Source organism: Citrus clementina, unplaced genomic scaffold (genome assembly GCF_000493195.1).
Source record: "Citrus clementina cultivar Clemenules unplaced genomic scaffold, Citrus_clementina_v1.0 scaffold_4, whole genome shotgun sequence".
NCBI classification, from domain to species: domain Eukaryota; kingdom Viridiplantae; phylum Streptophyta; class Magnoliopsida; order Sapindales; family Rutaceae; genus Citrus; species Citrus x clementina.
In genome coordinates, this window is record NW_006262274.1 from 22906474 (window position 1) to 22932248 (window position 25775).

General features: G+C 34.3%; 3 protein-coding genes across 4 annotated transcripts in view; 2 read left to right on the forward strand and 1 right to left on the reverse strand.

Annotated features, from left to right (window-relative positions):
• LOC18044418 (threonine--tRNA ligase, mitochondrial 1) overlaps positions 1-5728 on the forward strand; it is a 10878-nt gene extending 5150 nt beyond the window's left edge. Inside the window, exons 11-20 of one of the 2 annotated variants that reach the window (XM_006438380.2) lie at positions 214-298; positions 1796-1890; positions 2142-2174; positions 2254-2340; positions 2797-2889; positions 3307-3399; positions 3492-3713; positions 4167-4238; positions 4770-4841; positions 5259-5728. In XM_006438380.2, coding sequence (XP_006438443.2) covers positions 214-298; positions 1796-1890; positions 2142-2174; positions 2254-2340; positions 2797-2889; positions 3307-3399; positions 3492-3713; positions 4167-4238; positions 4770-4841; positions 5259-5354 — 948 coding nt within the window. In that variant the 3' untranslated portion in view covers positions 5355-5728. The remainder of the gene's footprint in view (positions 1-213; positions 299-1795; positions 1891-2141; positions 2175-2253; positions 2341-2796; positions 2890-3306; positions 3400-3491; positions 3714-4166; positions 4239-4769; positions 4842-5258) is intronic. The other variant, XM_006438379.2, reaches the window with a different exon arrangement.
• A 175-nt stretch (positions 5729-5903) lies between these two features.
• On the reverse strand, positions 5904-7900 carry LOC18043530 (protein RICE SALT SENSITIVE 3). The gene is made up of 6 exons (XM_006438381.2): positions 7694-7900; positions 7446-7496; positions 7178-7354; positions 6960-7065; positions 6815-6856; positions 5904-6699 (listed from the first exon to the last, which is right to left on the reverse strand). Exons 1-6 carry the CDS (start codon positions 7828-7830, stop codon positions 6118-6120), a joined length of 1095 nt encoding a protein of 364 aa, XP_006438444.1. The 5' UTR covers positions 7831-7900; the 3' UTR covers positions 5904-6117.
• A 15210-nt stretch (positions 7901-23110) lies between these two features.
• LOC112098975 (WAT1-related protein At3g28050-like) lies at positions 23111-25715 on the forward strand. The gene is made up of 7 exons (XM_024186002.1): positions 23111-23482; positions 23589-23654; positions 23757-23870; positions 24154-24385; positions 24494-24652; positions 24761-24912; positions 25182-25715. The coding sequence occupies exons 1-7, from the start codon at positions 23307-23309 to the stop codon at positions 25339-25341; spliced, it is 1059 nt and encodes a 352-aa protein (XP_024041770.1). The 5' UTR covers positions 23111-23306; the 3' UTR covers positions 25342-25715.
• Positions 25716-25775: the final 60 nt, after the last annotated feature.

Below are 25775 nucleotides of genomic sequence, written 5' to 3' on the forward strand. Positions count from 1 at the left end.
GATTACCAGTGTTCTTGTGTGGTCTTTTCGGCTTTTGAATTAAGTTCGAAATCTAAGTTGGGTTCTGGGTTCCGAATATATTAGCCTATACGCTTGCTTGTTTCTGGATTTAATGTATTCTTATAAGTTTCTTGGCAAAGCAAAGCAGTTGTCATTTATTATCATACTGTATCAGGTCTTCTTTAGTATGCTGATACTGAATTTTTGATACAGATTGAAAAACAAGAATTTGGTTTGAAACCAATGAATTGCCCAGGGCACTGCTTGATGTTTGACCATAAGGTTCGTTCATACAGAGGTAAGTTCATTTGACATCAAATTTTTTCCTCTTGAAACAATTTTTTTTTTCTTTGCAGTTCTTTCACTTTAATTGATTCTGAACATATGGATTTAGACATGAATTATTTTTGTGTTATTTCTTTCCTATTCTTAATGTTGATATTATTGAGTGGAACATATACCAGTGTTGATGAATATATATTTTGTAAATGTAAAGGGTAACACTCTGCTATGCTATCATTTCATGCCTCGGCATCTTTTTATGCAAGTGTCTAGAAAGCTTCTTACTGTTGAATTGATATTTCTATTTTCCTTGTTGCATTCACATGCACTGGGGGAGTTCTTACCTGCTGTTATTGATGGTTGCTTAAAGTTGCTTTGCATATGATTTAGATTTGGAAAGTTGCTATGTTTGAACAAGAATTTTCTTATTATGTTGTTAATACGAGAGGGTGAAGGTTAGTATATTCGCATCATAACCTTTGTTGCTAATGATTAAGATTGTTGTCTATGTTAATTGGGAATAAAACCAGATGCTTACTGTATTATCTTCTTTTGTATCATGCATTAGTGCATTGAATGTATGATAGTGTATCGGAGAGTGACATGATGAGGAATTGGGAAAAACTATTATGTCCAGCTTTCAACAAAACTATTATGCTATGTTTACTTAGTGTGAGGAGTGTGGAATCCACTCCCACTTCTTCCTTTTTCTACCCTTATTTTATTAAATTTAATAAAATAAATAAATGATATCATATTTATTTAAATAATAATATTATATTATTTTATAAATTACATTTATTAAAAATAATAATTTACATTGTTTCTAAGTTAAAATTATTTAAAAATAATATTATTATATTCATAAAGAATTAATAACATTATTATATACTATTTTTGTTTGAAAATATAATATTATTATATTTATTTAAAAATAATAGTATTATATTTATTTAATATTAATAATTAATAATAATAAATAGTTTATTCTAGGAAAATATTAATTTTGTACTATATTATTAATAATACTGTTTTATTTGTGTTCTTATCAATAATTTTTAATTTACATAATTAAAATTAAAATAAATAAAAACTGTGATTTACACAATTAAGAATATTAATAATTATTATTAATTTACAAATATAATAAAATAAATATTTTATTTTTCAAATATATTTTTATTAATTTTGTAATTAAAAACTACAATTTATTAAATAAGGGTAAAAGTGTAATTTGAAACCGTTTACTCATAATCCAAGACAAAGTAAACACATAAATTGGATTCTGATTTCGATTCCATACTCTCGTTCCAGTGTAAGTAAACAATCTACTTCCACTCCCATTCCACACTCCTAATTCTAGGATTCCCACTCCAATCCAAAATGTAAAGACTACTTTATGACACAATATATATTCAGTCTCTCTCTCTCTAGCCATATATAGTATAGGGTCATCCAATTGCAACCTCCATTTTGCACCATTCTTTCCTGATTGTTTAGCATGCTTTTGCAGAACTACCTCTGCGACTGGCTGATTTTGGGGTCTTGCATCGGAATGAAGCCAGTGGAGCACTCACTGGATTAACTCGTGTCAGGAGATTTCAGCAGGTATTTTCAGATGTGGTCTATTGTTATTAGAGTTTAATCTATAGTCAAATTGGGACTGGCCTGCACCCTTATGTCTGGGGTTCTCAGTTTTATATACCTTTTGGAGCTGAATACATACATTTTCTCTAGGTTTTCTTTTCATAATTATGTTAATTTGTATAAATCATAAGCTACTTTCTGTCTCAAGCTATATAATTTTCTGGACATGAATTTACCCTATTTGATGAATATAAATCTGCGTGTTGTCACAGGATGACGCTCATATTTTCTGCAGGGAGTCCCAGGTGAGTTGAAATTGATTGAAATCTATCATGAGTTTCTTATTTGTAGATGGTCTCTAACCATTGTGGTTCATTTTTTCAGATAAAAGACGAAGTAAGGGGTGTCCTAGAGTTCATTGATTATGCCTACAGAATATTCGGGTTCACATATGAGCTGAAGCTATCAACTGTATGATACCTTCTTCTTATCAAATTTAATCTCATATTCCTGAAATGTTTATGATGTTTTCTTGAAACTTCTTGTTGATAGTATGTCCCTTCCAATTTTTCCCCCTAATTTGTGAAAGAAAATAGTGTAGTTATTTATCCATATTTGTACTTCAATGCACGTCTGTGTGGTGGTTGTTGTGGGCAAATGGGGAGGCAGATTGCGTTGAAATAAATGATCTGCATCGTACTCTCTGCACTAGAATTTTATATACTGGGTAATTATTTTAGAAAGCCATCCTTTGTGTGCTGAAATGTAGGATATTTGCATATCTGTCTATCATTTTGTTGCATGTGTATGTGCGTGTGTAAATAGACTGTATTGGTTCCATGATACAATCATATGTCCATATATCCTATCGTCGTGTTGAAATGGATCATGTTCATTTATTTTTGTTACAAATATCTGTAATTGTAGAGGCCTGAAAAGTATCTTGGGGACTTGGCAACTTGGGAGAAAGCCGAAGCTGCTCTTACAGAAGCATTGAATGAGTTTGGGAAGCCATGGCAGGTTAATATTTTTGTGACATTCAGTCAATTCATAGGTGGAGTTTCTTGGAGTCTATTTTGAACTAGTTTTTGTTGGTGAATCTATTTACTCCTGTGGTTTTTTACATTTCATATTTTTTTGGGTGACGTTGGCTGTCATTATCCTCACCGCCTTCTGCCCAATTGAATTGCAATATGAAATTATTGAGCTAAGTGTTGGTGCCCTTTTGTTTTGAAAAATTATCTTTGATGATGTAAAATGTCTCTCCACTTGAAATGCTTATTTTCCCTTTTGAAAGAAAAATATCAGCTGCATTATGAGGATTCTATGGTTATATTTCAGAAAGTATAAGAAAGAAAATCTTTCATGGTTGTTGATTATGTCATCGGTAGTTTTACATTGGTTTTCAGTCATCTGTGTTTTTGCATGCTGTGCCAGATAAATGAAGGGGATGGAGCATTTTATGGACCAAAGATTGATATCAGTGTATCTGATGCATTGAAGAGGAAATTCCAGTGTGCTACTTTGCAGGTTCTCAATATTCATTGTTATTTGCTTGTGCGTTTAATCCATTATGTTGTGTTGCAGAATGATCACATATATAGATTTTGCCTGTGTTGCAGCTTGACTTTCAGCTTCCTGATCGTTTCAACTTGGGTTACTCAGCGGAAGATGAAGCCAAGACAGAGAGACCTGTTATGATACACAGAGCGATATTGGGGTCTGTTGAACGTATGTTTGCTATACTGTTGGAACATTACAAGGGGAAGTGGCCTTTTTGGCTCAGTCCACGTCAAGCAATTGTTTGCCCTGTGTCAGAGAAATCCCAACCATATGCTTTACAGGTAGTGTACCTTATTTCTTTTGGATGCTTATTGCCTGATTGGCTTGATGTCATCACCATCTAGCTTCTGGACTCCTATACTTTTGTATTTCTGCATATCCTTGTCCACTGATAAGCTGGGATTGGCTTAAATCATTCCCGTATCATGTTATATGTACTCTTTATAGACGAGTGATGATTTTGGTTTGCCCTGGCTTATCATTTATGGTATGTTTGTATAATCACCCAAGAATCTTTGTTAGCTTCCTCAGTGACTGTAAATTCAGTTTTGAATCATCATTATTATAATGTGATAGTTACCAAGAAACTTATTAAATTTATATTCAATTTGTGTGTTGCATGGGTTAGTAGTTAATGGTTTCAACTCTCAACTATAATGGCTCTTTTGTACTCTATAAGTGATGATGTTAACTGGTTTGATTTATTTCTTAAGTTTTCTTTTTTAACTTAATAGGTGCGGGATCATATTTATCGAGCCGGTTATTATGTTGATGTGGATACAACAGACAGAAAGATTCAGAAAAAGGTTACAACCTCGAACTTTGAAATTAAAAATCCACATTATTTCTACTGCCCCATGCTCTTGGTAATCTTACCTACTGTATACTGCTCTTGGTAATCTTACACAATGTATGGTTCACTTCCATTTTCTAATTAAGAATGCATTACTGGCTTACAATAATGTTTGTCTTGTGCTGAATAGTCATTGTACATGGTTTCTTGAAAATTCTTCAGTTCTACTGAAGAATTTGGTGCTCATGATAATAATTTCTGCTGCCAGCCCAATAGCTTTGTACATGCCCGGAGTACATATATTGAAGTTGTATTCTCATGTTGGGAGGAGTTGGTTGCTGGCATCAACATTTACCCTATACGGGTATCTGTATGTTAAATATTACAGTTTTTGTTATTTTAGCATTGTAGATGATGTGCAATATAAATCATTGATTATCAAAACCTGTCCCATTATTTGCACATCATATGCTGTTCTTCCAACATGCTAACTTAGTGTATGGCACATAATTTTTGTTGCTTTTCACTGATGGGCTTTCTGCAGGTACGGGAAGCACAGTTGGCACAGTATAATTTTATATTGGTGGTTGGTGAAGAGGAAGCCAAAAGTGGACAGGTTCTACCCACTTTCATAAACTGAATTTTGGTGGTTTTTGTTTTCTCGATGGCATTCTATTCACTTTGATGGTGTGTTCTTTGGAGTTGTTATTGTGTGCTTTGTTTGCATGCTTTATAGTGTTTTACATCTGGACATATGAAGAAGACTGCGTTATAAATGCTTGAAATCACCGTCATGGCATTTGAAATCTTACTGTTCAGTGGAGTCATGCATTTTCTGTGGAATGCCATGAGAGACAGCATTTTCCATGCACCTGCTGCTACCTAATTTTATAAGGAATTGCCTATAATTAAGAGCATGTTGCCATATAATGCTTGCTTGCTTAAATGTAAAAATCCGTATGAAATTCTTTTTGCATATGTTGTAGGGATTTTGAATTTCTAACAATCTGAGTTTGATTCTTATCGCTTGCAGGTTAGTGTCCGGGTGAGAGATCAGGGTGACCATTCAAATATGAGCATCGAGGACCTACTAAAACACTTCAAGGAAAAACTTGAAGCATTTCAATAGGACGCTTAACCATTGAAGTGGAATGCAAATTTTCATTAAAACACCTCATAAAGACAAGAAAGAGCTGCTAGAAATTATTCACTCGATTATTCCCTACTTGTTTGAAATCAAAATCAGATTTTGATTTGTAAGGCAGATTGTTTAATTTTCTATTTAACAATTAAAGGCAAGAGTTCAAGTTGTAATTTTTTTGCTCTTTATTTATTATTCGGATTGGAGACAAATTTACTCATCGGCTCAATTATTTTAGTGGAGTCAAGCTAAGCAATTCCTTGGACGAAAATGATATCTATTTGGGTCCACATACGTCGGTACTTATTTTGGTGGAGGAAAAATCAATGTAACCCGACAGTTGGTGGGTAAAATTTCTGACATATCTGTATTCGTTTTTTTTTTTTTCTCGGGATTTTGTTTTTGAGTTGAAATTTGATATTGAAAATTTATCAACATGGCATTTTTTTAAATTATCACCGCAAAGTGCTTCTAAATATGTATATATATTAATGAAAAACAAGAGCATAATAAATGACACGCATTTGTATAATTAACTGGAGTAAGAATTATATGATCATGATATTAATAATATATGCTAGGAATCTAAGACTTCAAAAAGCTTCCACAGCTAGGAAAGCATCTATCTGTTTATGACAAACGCTGAATGGGGACGTAAAATACCAGGGAAAGCTAATGACGTTAGAGATACTCATCACTTGATTCCTAGATAAAAATATTAAGGTTTTGTGTCTCGTTGCATCATCGTAAATCAATTTTGATGGTGATGAAAGTGATGTTGATAACCAGACATTGAACTGCTACACTCACCCACATCACGATCATGAGGCCTCCTGCAGTAGTCTTCGTCGGTGTCTTCTTTGGCAACTTTCTCCGCTTGAATGAACTCCATTGGCCTTTGATGAGCGGCGGACACGAACGGTGACATTAGTGGTGGCTGTGACTCGCCGTAGTCTCCCGAAGGAGGAGGTGGGACCACTGAGGGGAGCTTCGAGAGGAGAGCTTCCAGGCTGCTCATTGAAGGAGTGATCTTCATTGCACTACTCGGTTGATTGAAATGGTCATAGTATTGATGATGATGATGATCAAGTGGTAGTGCTGCTGCAAGGGGGTTTTGAATTTGATAGTGGTGCCATGCCTCTGCTGGTGCATGATACCCATCTATTTTGAAAGGGTACGCCGAAGACGATGGGTGTGGCAGCAGCACCCCAGGGATGCTTTCTATGTAGCTGAACTTTTTTCTTAGTAGAACAACGTAGCTCAAGTCCTCAACTACCTTGTTAACAGCTCCCAATTGAACAACACCTTCTCTAACAGCAATCAAGGCTATGGTCTGCAATTATATAATTATTATTATCATTCATGAGTTTAAATTAATAAAAAAAAACACATGCTAAAATCATCATATCATTTGTTAAGAAATGATAAATGTTAATGCAATATTATACCTTTATACCAGACTGGAACTGGGCTTCCCAAGTCCTGGGGTGCTGTAAAACAAGATGGATATTTCTGTAAGAAAACAGACGTTTTTCTTTCTGAAAGAAAGTGCAACATGAAATGAATCTTTAACACATATAAGCTTATTATTACTGAGTCTGCTGCGTTATGCCATGCTGACAAGAAGTTGATCTCTTGGTCATTTGGTTCTTTGTATATCCATTTATGGCTATGATCTGCAGCAACCTTTCCTATCAAACTGTACATACCAATAAATAAATAAAATAAAAACCAGAGAGAGATCAATCAAATCAAGTTTCTTGCTTGCTTTGAAATTTAATGTGTACCAGTTAGTTTTTTCACACACATACCCTTCGCCATAGTTGTAGATTTCATGGGACATTTTGAAGAAAAGCTCTGGTTGAAGCCCTTGATAGTGTTGAAATTCACAGTTGCCATAAACTGAAGAGCTTGGACAATCTCCAGAATTGATCTCAGCTGCTGTTGAAGCAGCAAAGTTGCAGAAACCATCTTCCCAAACCAATATCCTGCCACATGTTTAATAAATATAGCATGCTATATATTGCTAGCCTAGTAAGTTACTGATGCTAGTTATTAAGAAACTTAAAAAGCAAATACCAGTTCCTCCTGTTGCCTCTTGACCTATCATAAGCTCCTTGACCATCCCATCTATATATAAAAACAAAGAAGGGTTATATATATAATAAACATACATTAATTTATCAAATAAAACAATGCCTATTCTATCGAATGAAAATGAATTATATTAGTAGGCTAATAGCTAAGAATATATGATCATTCATTCTCTATCTTGAAAGAAACAAAACCCTATGCACATATATGTTGTGTATTTCTTGTTGGCTTACTTGGGTGGTGGATAATTTCTAGGCAAGATCCTCCAAAAAACTGCATAAACCCACTGAGAATTCTCATGAATGCATAAGCTTCTCAATGTGTGTTGAAGGAGATGAGTCATAGCTAATGGATTTAGATGTTCTTCCATCTTTCAAACTCTCTCTCTCTCTTTCTCTTCTCTTACTACTCTTTCCTCTCTCTATATCTCCCTTTGAAAGAAGGCTAAGCTCAGCAGTCAGCATATCCTATCTTGCTTTTTTATAAGCCCACACCAAGAAGCAAATCTCACATTTCTCTCTCTTTCGCTAATCTACTGTGCATTCACTTAATCTTGCTTTAAATAAAATAAATTTTTACCAAAATGGTTTCTTGAGGGCCCAACCAATTTTTTTTTTTTTTTTTGGATTCTCAACGGTCTCCGTATCAATCAATCACAAATTCAAAATATGAATCATCAGCTAGCAGAGACCAAATCTCAGTATTCATACACTACCATCATGATTCATGACTATATCTTTCTCTTCTTCAATCACATCAATGAATATAATTTTCTTACCCATCTAATATTCCGCCCCAGAAAGTGAAAAACGCGAGGAAAAACAAAAAGAAGAAGAAGAAAATTAGTTATCCATTATAATATAACTTCATTTAAAGTCAATGTAGAAAACAAAATGAATTAACTACACCGCGATTGGTTTTTAACAGCAAAAGATAAATTATTTTAAGTGGGGATATTTTTCATTTTGTTTGATTACTTGTTAGTAGTGCTATCTTGGTTTACTTGGCTTAGCTGCAAAAGTTACAAGTGTCCATTACTGCAATAAATTATATGCTAATATTTCAATATATGATACCGTTGTTGACATTTACGTTAAGAAGGCCAGCAAAGCTACGAACCCGTATCAATAGGTATTTTTGCAACATCAAGATTCAACTTTATTCACGTGTTTATGCTTCACATATATGCAGATATATATAACAATTGCATAACACAGCTAGCTGCATATATACTTGCACCTCCCCATAAATTGTTTTAACTTTAATTTGCTTTGTCATTTGTCAAGCACATTCTCATCGCGGCTTGAATGGTGTCTATATCACTAATTCTCCTCTCTCCAATCAGGGACACCCATAATTAAAGTAGCTGGCTAGAGCATTAAATCACACCATATAATGTGTGGTAATAACTGGTTGCTGCCTGCTAGTTTTAGAGGGTTTGGTGCAATTTCAATGTATAATGTAAAGCGGTTGTAGGATAGATCAAATCGTGTTGATTTATCACAGTTTCATTTTACTTTTACACAACCTTAAACATTCACAAAAATTGATGCAAAATTAAACCCAATACGCTGTACTTTTATTTGTTTCTGGGCTCTCTCTTTTTTTTTTTTTTTTTTTTTTTTATCCCCCCTTCTTCCTCTCTCGTTATGAATCTGTCTCTGTGCAAGTTCCATGATGACTCAAAGGAGCTTTCAGTGCTTTCATATCATTTCCCCTTCCCTGACACCAAGAAATGTTTTTGACAGACCATTATATTCTGTCTTTGACTACCTTTAATTAATAGACTGTCCCTAACTAAGCCTTCCAATCAACGTAGAATTAATAATTTCAGCAAATAATTAACCCACCATCATTAATTTGTCACCATCAATTTCTTGATGGTGACACACAATGCTGTCTTCATTATTTCCTCTCCTCGGCTTCTTTTGAGGGCAAACCCCATTTGTTTTTTAGCGTGCAGCGATATTGAGTGTTATAAATAGGGTACTGTTAATGCTGTTTATTGATTTATTGATTAGTTTATTTGTTCTATCTAATGCAACAATGAATGTACGGTCTCCTTTAACCAAAGTAAAATAATGGAGTTTTGAGACAAGGCTCTGTACTGGTGATGTAAGCGAAAGCAACCTCTTTGGGCTACAAGTAAATGAAGTTTTGGATTTTGTTGACGGTGGTGGTTCCGACTCAGTATGACAGTATTACTTAATATTTTATTATTTATATATTTATTTTTCTTTTCTTTGTGGAATGGAATTGGAGAAGTATTTATTGGTATGGGAAGAAACAATGGCACAAGCACAACGCAACAGAAGAGGTCTGGTCAAGAAACAGACGTTGAATTAATTGAAATGTTATCCCATCACTTTCTTAAAGTGGAATCTATGTTTTCCCATGCTTCTTAATAGCCAATTTTATATTTAAATGTTGAGTTATATCCCGTATTAGTTAGTAAAGAAAAATTACTTAGAGTATCTCCAAAGACTCTATAAATTTTACTCTTTAAATACATATTTGCTTACCTATGTAGTAAATAAAAGGGTGAAAAAATATGATATTCTTCAAAATACTCTTTAAATAAAAATAAGTTAATATTATTTTAATCATATAATTAGTTTTTTAAAGGAAAAGTCAATAGTAATTAAAGCACTTCTCTCTCTTTCTTCAATGAAAAATAATAAAATATAAATTGAAGAGAGAGAATCAATTTTTTATTTGAAGAATCTTAATTGGAGTGTCTTTTAGAGCTTTAAATATTGATGTGGCTCTTCAAATAAGTAATAAAATCTTATTTGAAGAGTTTTTTGGTGATGCTCTTAGGTTTACGAGTTAAATAAATTACTCCATCTAATGGGCCAGTTTTTTCAGTTGAATATCTGGAAATCTTAGGCCCAGCCTCTCAACAATTAGTATCAAAGCCAAACTTTAGTAGCTAAAATGTGGTGGTGGTGGAACAATTCAGATGTGTTGGACGAAAGGACTGTGGTATCAGAGTCAAACCCTAATAACCAAAACGTGGTGGTGGAATAAGTCAGGTGTGTCGGATGAAAGGAGCAGCCAAAATGTGGTGGTGAAATAATTCAAGTATGTCAAATGAAAGGAGTAGTTAGAATGTGCTAGTGGAACAACTCAAGTGTGTCCAACGGACGAGATTTGACAACAGTGGTTTCTTTGAGTTGTATTTCACATTGGGTAATAAAGAGAAGTTACTTGAATTTATAAGTAGAATAGGTTACAACTCAAGTGTGTCGGACGATCGAGGTGTGGTGATGAAACAACTTAAGTGTGTCGGACGAAAGGAGTAGCAAGAATATGGTGGTGGAACAACTCAGGTATGTCGAACGAAATGAGCAACTAGAATGTGTTGATGGAACAACTTAAGTGTGTCAGACTACTAGGATCCTTCAGCAGTGGTTTCTTTGAGTTGTGTCCCACATTTACTAGTAAAATAGAGTTACTTGGGTTTATAAGTAGAATATGTCACTTCACTTAATAAACTAGTCTTTTAGCTTGGATACCTAAAAATCTTAAACCTAATCCCCAAAATTAAATAATTTGTAATCTGATAACCAACCAAAATAATTTATTGGAAAAAGGTATGTATACATAAAATATATATGTCTATTGATTGTCTAGATCATAAAAAGAATGCATGCATGCATTCGCATAATCCAAAAAGCAGGCAAAATCTTCATCTCCTCCACCGCCCTTCTCCCATTTGATGCTGTTTTGGAATGTTTGATGCTTTCTTAATAACAATATAATATGTAAGGCTAGATTTCCCTTTTTGTTGTTTTTTCCCCCAAAAAGAAAAACTCAGTTTATTTTATTGGTTTAGTTTAGAAAGGGTTGGTTATTAGGTATCGATAATGTACAAAAACCTTAATTTCAGTGCTTCTTGGAGTGATGAAATGTCTCATCATCTAAATTAAGCATTTTGTTTTCTATACTACTCACCGCATCTCCCAATATGAGTCCTCATGATTCATTGGACCTCCTAAACCCTAAAGAAATCTAAGCTCATAATTTACTAACTTATTACGCATGCATGTATTGCAGACATGAGTAAAATTTCATGCATGGGTATTTCTTTCCTATTTTCTTAATTTTCTTATGGGGCACTTAGATTTGGTGCTTTTTAGACCCTCAATAATGGAGCTAGCGTTCACCAATTACAAGCTGCAAGGTAAACTAAACTATGCCCAATAACACGGTTTACATGATTAGATACTTGTAGCATGACTAGTTTCTGGAGAATGCTCACAATATAACGCTATTGGATAAAACACTCTAAATTGTTCGTTGTACATCCTTTTGTTTTGTTATTTCTCTTAAGTAACTTTGGGATGTTACCGACGAACATTTGAGTTTAATACATAGAAAATTGAACTTGGGGAATTAAGAATCAAAAACAAAAAATAACTTGAAAATTTTCCCCATAAAGAGAAAAAAAAAAAAAAGGTGAAACGACGTACCAAACAAGTACGACGCTGTAGAGTAAATATATCCTAGTTTATGGGTTTGTATCATAGTTTATGGGTTTGTTGATGAAGAGAACTTTAGCAGCTAGAAACTTTAAATAAAAGAGAAGTCGGTCAAATATATCAAATCACTGAGAACTCTACGTTCCTATAGATAGAAATAACACCAAGGCATCACGTGAAATCATTGTGGTCAGAATCTAGGCCTAGAAAAAGCTTGTGTACCCACCTTAGAAACAAAAGGAAAAGGAGAAAGATAAGTTATGTTAGAAAGATAGTCCTTTAATAGTCACCTTTCTCTAAACTTTTCCTCGCTGTAAAACTACCCTTTTCTGTCATAAACTTTAGTGGTATCCTTGACTTCCTCATCTCAATTTTCATCCAACTTTTACGCGTATCTTCAATGAGGCAAAAAGGGCCTCCAATTATTTTGTTTTGCTGCTAAAATATGAGCACCATCAAACAAGGAACCTGCCATCCAATCTAGGCCATCCAATAACCTGACCCCGTTTTCTCTTATTTTTGTCAAATAGATGTTGATTTGATGAGATCACCCGCTAGAACAGTCAATCTATTGAACTAGTCTGATGAGGGACCAGCTATTCTTATTGTGCATACAGATGTTAAACACAAAATCCACTTCCTCAGTTTCTCCAGTTAATGAATAACATTAGCTGTGCCCCTCCCAATTTACTGACCCCTCACTTTCGTCAACCATCAACATCATAAAATAAAGTAAAAAGACAATTAATCAAGACACCACATGTTTATTTGTTGAGCCACTTTCGTGCTCTAATCATATTCTTATTATTACTACTCTCTAAACTAATCCTCATTGAACAATATTAAATCTTCAGGCTTTGGAACATGCAAATAGGAGTCTAGAGCCATTCAAATTGGCGTCTTAACGGTCTAATAATCAATAAGAGAATAAGTTTTTCTTTACATGTTTTGCTTTTGCTTTTCAGATTCAAGTGAGAGATTAATCAAAGGTATATATGATTATTGCACCACTTGGGTGGGGTTATGGTTGATATGCTAGCTTATTTAAGCAACATGGCTGTGAAGGAGACTTGCAATCATAGAGAAAGCGAATAAGCATCCATCTAAAGGTTCTTCTGGTTGATGACAACCTGACTGAGAAATGTGGGTCATAAAAGATAGAGACATTTGATCTATCACCCAGAAAATGCACCCCCTCCTCTTTTCTTTTTATGAATTGACTCCAGCCCCTCTCTCTCTCTCTCTCAAACTCACAGCCCCGTTCTGGGAGAGAGGCCTCAAAAGGGCTAACAAAACTGTGATATTTTCTTCCATCTTCTCCCCAACTACCAACCATAGTATGTCTGTGAATCCACATTGTTATCATTATTATTTCGCTCTCAAGTTGTCACCAACGATGTCATTTCAATGTCACACAATAGCACTAGTGCTTTCCCTATATTTTTATATTTTTATTTTTTCCCTTTCATGTCTTTACAGAAGGGATTGCACATGGGGGAATGGCCACAGTGTAGGCAAGATGCTCTTTGTTCTCTCGTCTCAATAACCAAAAAATACTAATAATAATCAGAAAATGGAATTTATAGGAAATGCATTTCAGATTTTCCATGTTCATACACATTTTTTGATGATGGTTTGATTAGATTCGTTTCTTTTCTATTTGGGCCCTCAGTTGCTGATTATGATGACTTTCGTGGACACTTTGTGTGATAAAAATGGTACACGCTAGTACAGGTTATATGTATCCGGAATTGCCTATTGCTGCTATTGCCTATTGGCACTGTGGAAAGTAACCTTGGCCCCCGCCCCGGACCCAATATGGTTATCTAATTAGGCGGCTAAGATAGTGGGCCAACTCTTAAAAGTGGTTCGGGTCCTGACCCAAATAGATGCCCCGCATTCTGCTTCCAAGTGCCTATGTTCCTAACTCCTAACCTTTGTCTTTCTAGATCGTGCAAATTATGGAGTACTGGGTTAAAACACCAGAATGCCATGGTTGGTAACTGTCAATTTTACATGTTTAATTACTTAAGGGACATACTTTTTCCCAGAACATTATCATTCTAACATTGAAGCTTTTTACTCATATACTTATGAGGCCACTTTCATTGCACAAATCTTAATTACAAGCTAGAGAAACAGAAATAGACATGGTATCTATCTAATGGTATAATGCCTGTGTAAAAAGTTGAGGACCATTACGTAAGACTGAACGACGAATGAACCAGGAGTGATGAGTGAATAGTGATTAGTGGGAAACGTACTCTGCACTAGCAGTATAGCAGCCAGTGGATTGAACACCTGAGTGGTCTCTCTGTCTTCTCTGTTATTGCCATACCAAAACCTCTGCTGTACTTCCTAAACCAGCTGGGACACCATCTTCATTCCTTAACCCGTTGGCATGTGACTTCCACGTGTTCAATATTAAAGCCCCCATCACATGCCATGGTCTCATTGGCAAATGGCAAATGGCAAATAGCAAATAGCAGGCGGGAACCTCCATTCTTCAATCAAATTATGCTACTCGAATAAACCAGAAAATTCTTTAGCAAAGTAATCAATCATGGTTTAGAGATGAGAGAGGTACAACTTTGTCCTCTGATAAAGTTTTCTTATCCTCTAATCTCAGCTGCTTCCAGCCCCAAACAAAATATCTTCCATCCCCATAACAAAACATATTACTGTGTATTAAACAAGGGTACCGGTTTGTTTCCAATATATTATTTCAAAAAAACATCAATGATTTGGATTTTATTTTCTAAAAAATGATAGGTGTGATACTATTATATCCAACTACTTAATCCTGTTCTCACATGCCAAAATAAATAAATAAATAAATCTTGTAATTGATATTTTGTAAAATTGTTACATGCTTTCTTGTAACTATTTTTTTCCCATCAAGCTCCTGAGTATGTATTGTCTGAATAAAGTTTATTCGCCTAAAAAGATATAAGATACTCATCAACTTACCTATATCTGAATTCGGACAATCGGTATCCTCCTCGCATTGCCCTCCCTACACCAATCAATTTTCTTTTCCCTTCTCTCGGTAGACAATAACTACAACCAGAAATTGCCCACTTCTTGGCAAGCTTTTTCGGAGGCCAAACTCACAGGAAAGCTACAAAAGCCCAACAAAATTTCCGGGAAAGGAGGGGGAAGGTGGTGGTGTGAGGGACCAGCCTAGCTACGTCATATTCCTAGTGATACTAATATACTCATTAAGAAACAGAGCACAAAGTACTTATTAAACTCAACTACACACAGTTTACAAGGCTCTGCTCTCTTTTAGTTATTTTCTTCTAATTATTGACATCTGTACGGAGACATTTAAGACAGATGACACCACTTAGTTGTGAGTAAGATGGAAGGCACCACTTAATTATGTGCTGTAAGTTTAATTAAATATATTGAACATGCTGGAAACAACATAAAAATAGGATTTCTAACTGGCAACAAATGTTGATGAGAAGCTTCTTTAACATTGATTCACAATGGTGAACCTTATGCGCACAGTCGATGTCCCGTGGCAGTTCAAATGTGACTGCCCTGTCCTTTCTCCTGCTATGGCTCTATTTGTTAAGTAAGGTTTGTGCAGCCTGAAAGTTGATTTCTGAATAAATTAACTTAGTCCCTATTCAAGAAAGCCATGTGCTTAAACTAGAAACAATTAGGATATCTCCTGAATTAAAATCTATGATTAGTGTTTTTTATCTGAAAATGGCTCCACAATATGAAAAGCCGGCATCCAAACCAAAACCATATAACATAAATATTGAGGCAGTTGGAGGCAGCTCTAGATATGGAAAAAGCCAAACCCCATCGAAATTATCATGTCTAAGTGTACGTCGAAGCGATCTAAGAATAATGCTCATTAGTCATTGCTCAAAAATAGTGCAGCAGAGAGATTTATCCACAGCAAGAGCTAAAACAAGCAACATCCTTTTGATTTTTCTGAATTATGCACAAGTAACGAACAACAAACATTTGTAAAGTTCACAGTTCAATACCTCCCATCTTGGCACCATTATGTCACTCTCGGTAGCTAATGTCAAGAAAAAGTTCACTAATTTTCTGCAGAATGACAAAAAATAGGAAGGAGCTGTGTGCAATAAATTTCAGTTAGTGGCAAAGTTGCCATCAGGAGCGGTAGAATTATGGAGAGACCTAACACAGTCTGAAACTGCAACCACATAAAAGCTAAGCAAGCCGGCATTCAAATGATAAATTTTTTTAAGAACGGTTGTTTGAACTCAGTTACTATGCTGTCTCATTCCAAAAGAAAACTAATTTACAGCCTGTTTACTTTGATCATAATAAGATAATAATCCTTCAAAAAAACAAAAGAGCTTGCGACGGAGTGTTCATGCCATATTGATTTAAAGCTATAGCCATTTTCATAATGGTAATTTAGGACCATTAATGAATAGAAAAAAAAATCCCAAAGCGATAAGGCCGTTAAAATATCAGGACCATGACAATCAAACATTTGGACCACCTTGAAACAGATAGAACAATGGTGGTCCAGTGCCTAAAATTCCAATGAGTGATACGCATAGAAGCCTAACTGGATTCACCACTAAATACCAATACCACGCTACCTGTTAGGTTCATATAAAGACTCAATAGATTTAGACTCTCATAAGTTGCATTTCCAAGGGAAATGATACATACAGTTGCATCTGATCCTAGAAACGTAGCGTCTGATATAAATGACACTAGGTACTTGTGCTACTGCTTGCATTTACAACATAGGAAGATTGAAACTTTTAAAGTAGAAAAAAAAAATTCTACAATTCTCAATTTGAAGTCAACTAGAAACCTTAAGAACTTGATGTTAAATGCCTATGGCTTTAATCTTGTGCAATGCATTTTACTAGCTAGTCGTCAAAGTTCATGTGAACGTCTATTCAAAATTGATTCCTAGTATCCTACTAATTGAGTGCCCTTCATGGTGCCATTTTGCTAGCATGTAAATAATACAAAAACCAAGCCCTGCGTGTTCACAATGTTTGAAATTGCTTTGACATGCCGCATGTATCATCATTGTCCTGCTCCATTTCCTCATGATCATCTGCATTGAGGGTGGGTAGTCGGTAGAGTAATCAAGCATTCATAACAGTGTTGTGTGTACTTGAGTCACTGCATTTGCAAACAATTCCAAACACAGAACTAAGTTGGATTGTTGTAAACAGCAATTTCACTCAAATCGTAAAATAGAATGCAGAGTTGTAGGACCAAGTCTTTAAGTTACTTTATGAAAAGAGCTCAACTTTGTTGTTTCCTCAATTCAAACAGCTAAGCTCTTAGGTCTAAGAAATCATCGACCATCAAATTAAAGGCTTCTTTTTTAGGAAAGAAAATCCAACGGTGCTTTTGCAAGATTTGTACGGTGCCTGTCCACTAGTGCAGCCTCTTTAGTCTTTCCACCATCAAGTTCGACTTTTTATTGGAGATGGAGACCATTCACATTATCAACCTTACTTTCAACAGTTACGTTTCTGACTTGACCAGTTGACAAAGGCATTTCATAACCATCGATGCTGGCACCGGCAGCACATATGCAACTCTCAGATTAACAATAACGCTCCATTCTTTTAACATATCATGTATCAGAGAATTCAGAAATCCTAATAATATGCTAACAAAGGACAAAAATAAATAAATTCATCAAAAAGGAGTAATGAGAAGTGCAGACGACCGAGACTGCACTTACAATATGCATCAATCAAACTGCACATTGCAGGACCTTATGAACTGATTCATCGAATAATCCTTCAAACCCAAACCCAGTTCCTGCACAGGGGCAGGCCGGCAGCGGCAGGGCATATGCCAGTGTCGTCTCGTGTTCAGGTTGTTTCCGAGACAAGGTGGCAACGGCATGATGCACACTCACTAGTCACACTACTCGCACAAACAAATGAACAATTACATCAACTGCAGTGCAGGCCTAGGTTCTCGTTGCTAGCAGGCCCAATTTTCGCCGCTATCTTAGTTCAGTCTCTAAGAGTTGTTTGTGGTTGGGCCTAGACTATTGAACTGCTGGTTTGTTGCGTCTAGCCCACCTTTAATCTTTGCAGTCGTGGGCATCACAAGTGCCGAAAAGTGAGAATTGTGGGGTGGGATCAATGCTCTAGTGGTCTGTTTGGTATTTTGTGTCGTATTATAGTGTATTGGATTATTTGATGTAGTATATTGTATTATGTTGTATTATATTAATATTATATTATAATAATTACAATGTTTGATGTCACACTATACTTTAATAATTTTATATCATTATTATTTAAATTTATTATTATTTTATTAGTAATTGTATAAATATTAATTATTAAAAACATATTTTTATATTAATTATTCATATATAATGTAATATTATATATAATATAGTATTATTAAATAAAATATTATTATAATATATTTTATTTTATATTTTATTCATTATAATAAAAATTAAAAAAAAATATTCAAAAAACAATTGCCTCAATTGAGACGCAAAATGCAAACACATTAAGCCTAAATGGCGCATTGTGGTGCATTATAGTGCACCACAAAGAGCTCCTAAATTTTATCAAATACACTCTTGATAACTAATTAATGTGGTTAGTATTTTAATATCATTTAATGTTATGTTCCAAACACACCCTAGATATACATACTAGTAATAATATCACCTTTTTTAACCATTAACAATAATTTAAAATATTTTCTATCGACCGAAACTCCATTTAATTCCATAAATAACCCTACCTTACCCTATCTTCTTTCATAAATCTATGTGTTTGCAACTTGGAACTTCGAACTAAAACACTCAAAATCTCAAATCCCTCTTAAAATGCAGTTTAATGCCATGTTTACGTGTAATATGGAAAATTGATAACTACAATAAATTAATGAAGTTATAGAGATTTAAGCAATAAAAAACTTTCAAAATCAGAACTTCCAAATAAATAGATAATTCTGTTAAGAATTCAAATGATTTTTATGTTTAATACAATTCCATATATCCTTACATATATTATAAAAATCCAAAATCATCCTTATAAATTAGGAAATAGAATCATTAATTTTAAAGAAATTATTATTATTATTACCAACTATATTGAGTTAACAAAATATAAAAAATAAAATTAATAATATAAAAATATTTATTTTACTTATCAATTATTATATACACAGAATAAAAAAAATATTTTATATTTATGTTTATAAATATGTAAATAAATTTTATTTAGTATTCTATTTAATTCGGTCATTTATATTCTTACTGTAGGTTAATAATAAGTTTATCAAATATATATAACTGCTTTTAAAACTCACAACACTTTGAAAAATAAATTTAACATAAGATTTAATTGATAATCTTCATAGTTTATTATTTCTTTAGCACAATTAATAATAATTATTTTAAAAGTTACATCATTACTAAAATAAACCTTAATAAAATAATTTAACAAGGCAAATTAATATTGGCCATCTGAAGTGAAGCATAATCAACAGGAACTTTCAATTCCAAATAATCAATTCAAAAAGGAAAAAAAAAAACTCCAAATACTTACAAGATTCTTGCAACCTCCTTTCACTTGAGGCATAAAAACCTGCCAATATGACTGGCTGACTAACTCAGCATGTTAAGTTGGTAGGCTGGTCTCATATATATATATATATTATAAATATAGTGTAACCAGTAGTCAAAATTAAATTTTAATAATGGATAAAATTGTAACTAAGAAAAAAAAAAGTAATAAAATCTACAACTCTATTAAACTATATGGTTTAACAGTTTGTCTGTATGAAAGAAAATGAGAGCGTCCGTATAAAATAAAAACTGTATATATATATAAGAAAGTAAACCTTTCATATTAACATAACTTACTAAACAAATATAAAAAGTAAGCAGGAACATTACCCATCTATATAACAGGTTTTATATTGTCAGAGCTGACCTTGTGCAAGGAGTGAGCAAAGCCATTACAACATCTTGCAATATGCTAGTACTTTCACCAAGCTTTGCAGTTTATTTTGAATTTCAGAAATTATCCAAAAAAATCTCAGTTCAACTACCATTCTTGTTTAAAGCTGTGTTCATCATCTCTTGGGCATCTATTTCAACTATCAGTGGAAAATAATTAGCATGCTCTGCAGTTTCTCTCCCTAGTCTAGTAGTTTCAGTTTCTGCATGGTTCACATCTCCATGGTACTTGGATTGTTGCTTAGCAACAGCTACAAAATTGCCCCTTGAATCTCTGATGATTACTCGAAGGCCTGTAATCTGTTTGTCAACGTAACTACAGCATCTACATTAATTTTAAACCATCCATCAGGTGGATGGTCCACATTTGCTATGTTGGGGCCTTTTACATCAAACTGGATTGCAGTGGTGCTTGAATTCTTCTATAAGAGTCAGGAATTGCCCTGCTTTGGCCACTGATAGGTAGAAATCTTCTCTTCTTCTTTCAAAAATGAAAAGATTCCTCGAGTGCCAAGTTGCCCAACATTCGGCTGTTATCCATCTTCAACTCATTCTTGCTTTTACTTTCTTTCAATTCATACAAAATTCCCAACATATCTTTGTGACTAAAGCCTCTTGCAGTCTTTTGAAGAGGTGTCAGATCCCAAGTTTTCTATGAGGCTTTACTATAAAAAAGTGCACGATATGTGGTTTTATTTCCTCTTCCACATCTTTGGTATAAAGGATAATGCACAATCTTTCTCTTCCAAAAGTTGTCAGCCATAGGAAGTAGGTTCTTTATAACCCTCCACATGAATATTTTCACATTTTCTAGAATTTTTAAAGTCCAAATGGCACTCCATGGTGCTTGATTGCTTTTTGAACTGCTTGGACAACTTGGAAATTTGATCTTCAGCTCCACCTGTTAAACATTTTTAACAGAGTAGTTGCCTGACTTATTATAGTGCCGTAATGGTTGGTCCAAGCTTGATATTCTGAGAAGAGGAATCTTCAAAATCTTTTCTGCATCTTCTGGTAAAAAATGCTGCGGAATCATACGCTCTTTCTATCTGTTATCTTGATTAATTAGTTTAGACACAATAGAACCCATAGACAGTGTTGGTGGTAACTGGTACGATGACCTTGAAAGTTTCAGGTCTAGGAACCCAGCAGCTGTTGTAAATTTACACTTTTTCTCCACTGCCTATTCTCCACCGCAGCCCTTTTTGAAACACCATTCCTCCTCACAAAATAATTTTCCATATAAGGGAGGGTTTTGTTCCCAAATTGGCATTTAAGAAACATCAGTGCTTGAATATCTTGCTTTTAAGATTTTAGCTATCAAAAAGTCTGGATGCTAAATAATTCTCTATCCTTGCTTCACAACTAGAGCTTGATTGAAGCTAGATAAATCTCTAAACCCCATGCCAACTCTGCTTTTAGCCTTGAACAATCTCTCACATCTTGCCCAACGGATTGTTACATGATCTTTTTTAGCTGGCCGCAAATAATTTGCAAAGGCTTTTTGAATGTCATCACACAGACCCAAAGGGATTACGAAAACACTCATAGCATATTCGGGAGCTCCTTCTGCCATTGCTTTGGTGAGAGTTTCTTTACCCCCGTTTGAGAAGAGTTTACCTTTCCAGCTTGATATGTTGCTTAGGATCCTGAGTTTGACGTCATTGAAGAAATTAACTCTTTTCCTCCGCGCCATGGATAGTAATGCTAAGTATATTCCCATGCTTGGATTAAGTTGAAAGACACTTGGATTGCAGTAGCTTGGGAACTCTCAACCCTTTCCATTGAAGAGAATATAGAAGACTTTTCGTAATTGAAAATCCGACCAGGTGCAGTTGCGTAACAGTCAATATAATGCCTTCGGATGAGTGCAATCTTCTGTTGTTAACTTTCTCAAGGATATTTGAAACTTGAAAGCGTGTTAGCAGAACCACTCATATTCCTTGCTTTTCTTATTGAATCTGAAGCGGGCTTCAGTTTAATTTGTATTTGCGACGCAAGGGACCTACATTATGTGACATCTTTGTCACTTTGTCTAACTTTTGGTTTTTGTCTCTTTGAAAAAATTGTTCGCCTTTCTTAACAAGCAAAAACAATAATAATAATAATATAAAAATTAAGCCATACCGAATATCTTTGGCCTACAAACTGGAAGCATCATCAACAACAACGATTAAAATGCTAATAAACGATACTGCTAAGAAAATGAATCCTAGTTTCTCTAAGACGATAATTTATTGTAGTAATGGATGATTATCTCTACGTCAAATTCTACTATAATGAAGTTCCACCGTTATTTCTCCGATTCTTTACATTTGCCATTAGCCACAAATATCATATCCCCACAACGCAAGTGGTTCCTAGAATATGAATTTGATGTGCTCTAAGGATGACAATGATACCCACAAATCCGCAGACCCTCTCAAATTCACCTGATGTGGGGAATTTTGCATGTTGCGGATGAGTTTAATATCATAAATTAAAATCTGCATTAGATTGCGGGTTTATTTGTTATATACCAAATATCCAGCAAAAACCTACCAACCTATATTTTTTTCATATATTATGAATTATTAAATACTTATTATAATTTTATTCTTTGTATTAGTGTTTAGAAAGTATTAGTGCTAGAAAATATTAATATTAAATCATTATTGTAGGAATTGAGTCGGATGAGTACTGACGATGATAAATGAAATGAAGATTTTTAACGCTTGGAGCTTGTATTGAATGAGAATATGAGGTGATAATTGTTGTTACTATAATGATGATATTGTTCTATAATTATGTTGTTACTTTTAGATACTTATTGTGATTTTTTTTTTATTTTTTATTGGTGTTAGACTTGTAGTTTTTTTTTTAGATTGATGTTGAAATTTTAAGTTCTAATTTACATTGATTAAATTTAAAATTAAATATTTTTTGTGAAATTCTTTGTTATTGTTATAAATTTATATGCTACGTTATATAATTTAAATTTTTAATTTTACTAAAAGTATTTTTTAACATTTATAATTTTAAACATGTGAACTAATAAAAAATTCGTGGGAAACTATTATAAATTTAATAATTATCAAAACCCGCAATAAGTTAATTTTTTTTAAAAAAATAAAACACGCGGCAGGTCGCGGATAAATTTGGTAATTTATATTTTATTCGAATGCGGGTTTTGTAATGCAAAACTCACAGCCAGAGCCCTTTTGTCATCCCTACAGTGTGGTCCAACATTGATCATGTTTGTTTGTGACTAGTTACAAAGACTGGGAATTGATCAAATAAAGCCCTGCTTTTTATCACTGGTTTAAAGTCCAGCTGTTTATCGTCCTCATCAGTTTCTTATGTTCTGGGAAGCAAATTTTGCAGCTGTGCATCAAAACGTAAAGAAAGAGAATGTGGAGTGTTGGTGTGACAGCAGTGATGGTGGCAGTGGAGTGCTTGGAAGTGGGTTCGAGTACTCTAAATAAAGCTGCAATGAATAAAGGCACGAGTGATTTTGTCCTTATTGTTTACTCTAATGCCTTTGCAGCCATCTTTATTCTTCTGCCATCCACTTTCATCTATTACAGGTAAAGTAGTGAGTATTGTGACTCACTTACAAACTCATTAATTCAACAAAGTAACATATTAGCAATACTTCTGTTTCAAATTTTTGTTTTTTTTGTAACTACGCAGGAATAGAACTCGCCCGCCACTCACCGTGTCTATTATCTGTAAAATCTTTGGTCTTGGACTGATCAGGTGCTATTTTAAGCTCAAAAAAGAAAATTTTCAAGATTTTTTATTTTTTTAATTTTTTTTAATATGAGGTTGTTTATACTGAGAAAGTTTGGTCGTTTATAGCTGTTGTGTGCAGACTTGTCTCTATGTAGGGATAGGATATAGCTCTCCCACTTTGTCCTCAGCAATTGTTGATCTTACCCCAGCTTTTACATTCATTCTTGCCTTAATTTCCAGGTAACTCGCTGATCTGTTTTCTAACTTTAGGGCTAAGCTGATATCAACCGTTACAATATGTTTATTTATGAAAAGAAATTTTCGACAAAGGTTCTCTGTCTCAGCTAATAATGCCTCAAGTAAACTTTAGGTTCAAATCTTTTGCTGATTGAATAAATATATATTGTTGAACAGTAAGGACATTAAAATGAATTCAGATTTGAGTAAAGACTGGTTCCATGAAATTTATGAGTACTTATTATTTTCTGTGAGTATTGATATGAACTTATTATGGTGCCCTAAGAATGGAAAAGCTAGACTTGAGAGTTCAAAGCAGTCTGGCTAAGTCTATTGGCACCATGGTGTCAATTGCAGGGGCATTGACTGTGACTTTGTACAAGGGGCCAGCACTTGTAAGTATGTCATCTTCAAGTAATTTACATAATGAACTTCGATCGCCACAGAAAAATTGGATCATTGGAGGTCTTGTCCTTGCAGCTAGTAGCTTTTTCCTGTCTCTGTTGTACATAGTGCAGGTAACATTTGACAAAACGCCCAAAATACCCACTTATTCTTTGATTGATTTCTGGGATTTTTACCTGCCATATATCTCATCTGGTAAAGAACTCTTCTTGCATGGCTAGACCTCAATTATTAGGGAATACCCTGAAGAGCTGATGGCAACATTCATTTGTTGCGTCTTCGTGACCATTCAATCTACGGTAGTTGCTCTAATTGCAGAGAGAAATCCAAACTCGTGGAGATTAAAGCCAGATATGGAGCTGATAGCTATTGGGTGCTCGGTAAGCATACAGGAGAGGTTATGCATATTTCTAGAAGTTTTACTGCTGTCACTTATGACCAATTGTGGTAACATCTTGCAATAATTTGATGTGCTGATTATTTTCTAGGCATTTTTTGCAGTAGCACTTCGTAGCCTTGCTCATACATGGGCATGTCACAAGAAGGGACCTGTTTATGTTTCCATGTATAAGCCACTTGGAATAGTCTTTGCGATCATAATGGGGGTTACTCTTCTTGGGGATACTCTTTATCTTGGAAGGTATAATTTTATAAAGTTTCTCATATGATTTGGTTATTCTCAGCTTTTGACACTGCCATCCTCCATAGTCATTCATGAAATCAATACTACTGCACACTAGAAAATTATAGGTGGTTAAGTTGCTTTGTAGCAATGGTGTTACAGTTGAATCATCCATGTGTGTGTTGTGCGTGTGTAGTTCCACGAATTTTAGTCGAGTTCTAATATAATTTGCTCTTTTAAAGGATGGAGTAACTGTAATATGGCTCAGTTTTTATTTTGCTTTGCAGCGTAGTTGGAGCCACTATAGTTGCTTTCGGATTTTATTCAGTGATTTGGGGTCAATCTGAAGAAGAGAAGATGATTGATGACAAAGATATTGACAGCCTTAAGTCTTCCTCTCCTAAAGCCCCTCTTCTGCAAACAAAAAGCATATTTTGCAGAAATTAATAGTAGATACAAAGCTATGCCTAGGGAAATGCCTTCCTGTGCAGAATAGCTCTGTCACTGTAGATCAGTCAGAGAGTAAATCTGATAGCTGGCAATATGAATATATGATAATAAACTTCGCACTTATTCATTATCTCTTTCTGTAACAGAAGTACAGAACATGTGTTTGCAATTTTTTAGTATCATGGAACTGAAATCAGTTTTAAAAGTTACTAGTTCATATCTTTTGTACCCTTTCAAGACAAATCTAATTGATATAACGCAGAAACCGCACCATACTTGAAGAGCGGCAATTATTCTTTCAGGGAAAAAAAGAAAAAGAAAAAGAGGAATGTAAATATCACTTTGTTCTATGCTCCCCCTTTGCCAGAATGAGCTCCCTGATTCTTTGGATATATAAAAATCTTTTGGTCACTGATTTTAAGACAACATGA

Coding starts and splice junctions, on each gene's coding strand:
- LOC18043530 (XM_006438381.2), bottom strand. CDS start 7,830: ATGGAAGAACATCTAAATCCATTAGCTATGACTCATCTCCTTCAACAC. Junction 7,497..7,693: donor AGAAATTATCCACCACCCAA/GTAAGCCAACAA, acceptor TTTTATATATAG/ATGGGATGGTCAAGGAGCTT. Junction 6,857..6,959: donor GGCATAACGCAGCAGACTCA/GTAATAATAAGC, acceptor CTTGTTTTACAG/CACCCCAGGACTTGGGAAGC.
- LOC112098975 (XM_024186002.1), top strand. CDS start 23,307: ATGTGGAGTGTTGGTGTGACAGCAGTGATGGTGGCAGTGGAGTGCTTG. Junction 23,871..24,153: donor ATTCTTGCCTTAATTTCCAG/GTAACTCGCTGA, acceptor TGGTGCCCTAAG/AATGGAAAAGCTAGACTTGA. Junction 24,653..24,760: donor TGATAGCTATTGGGTGCTCG/GTAAGCATACAG, acceptor ATTATTTTCTAG/GCATTTTTTGCAGTAGCACT.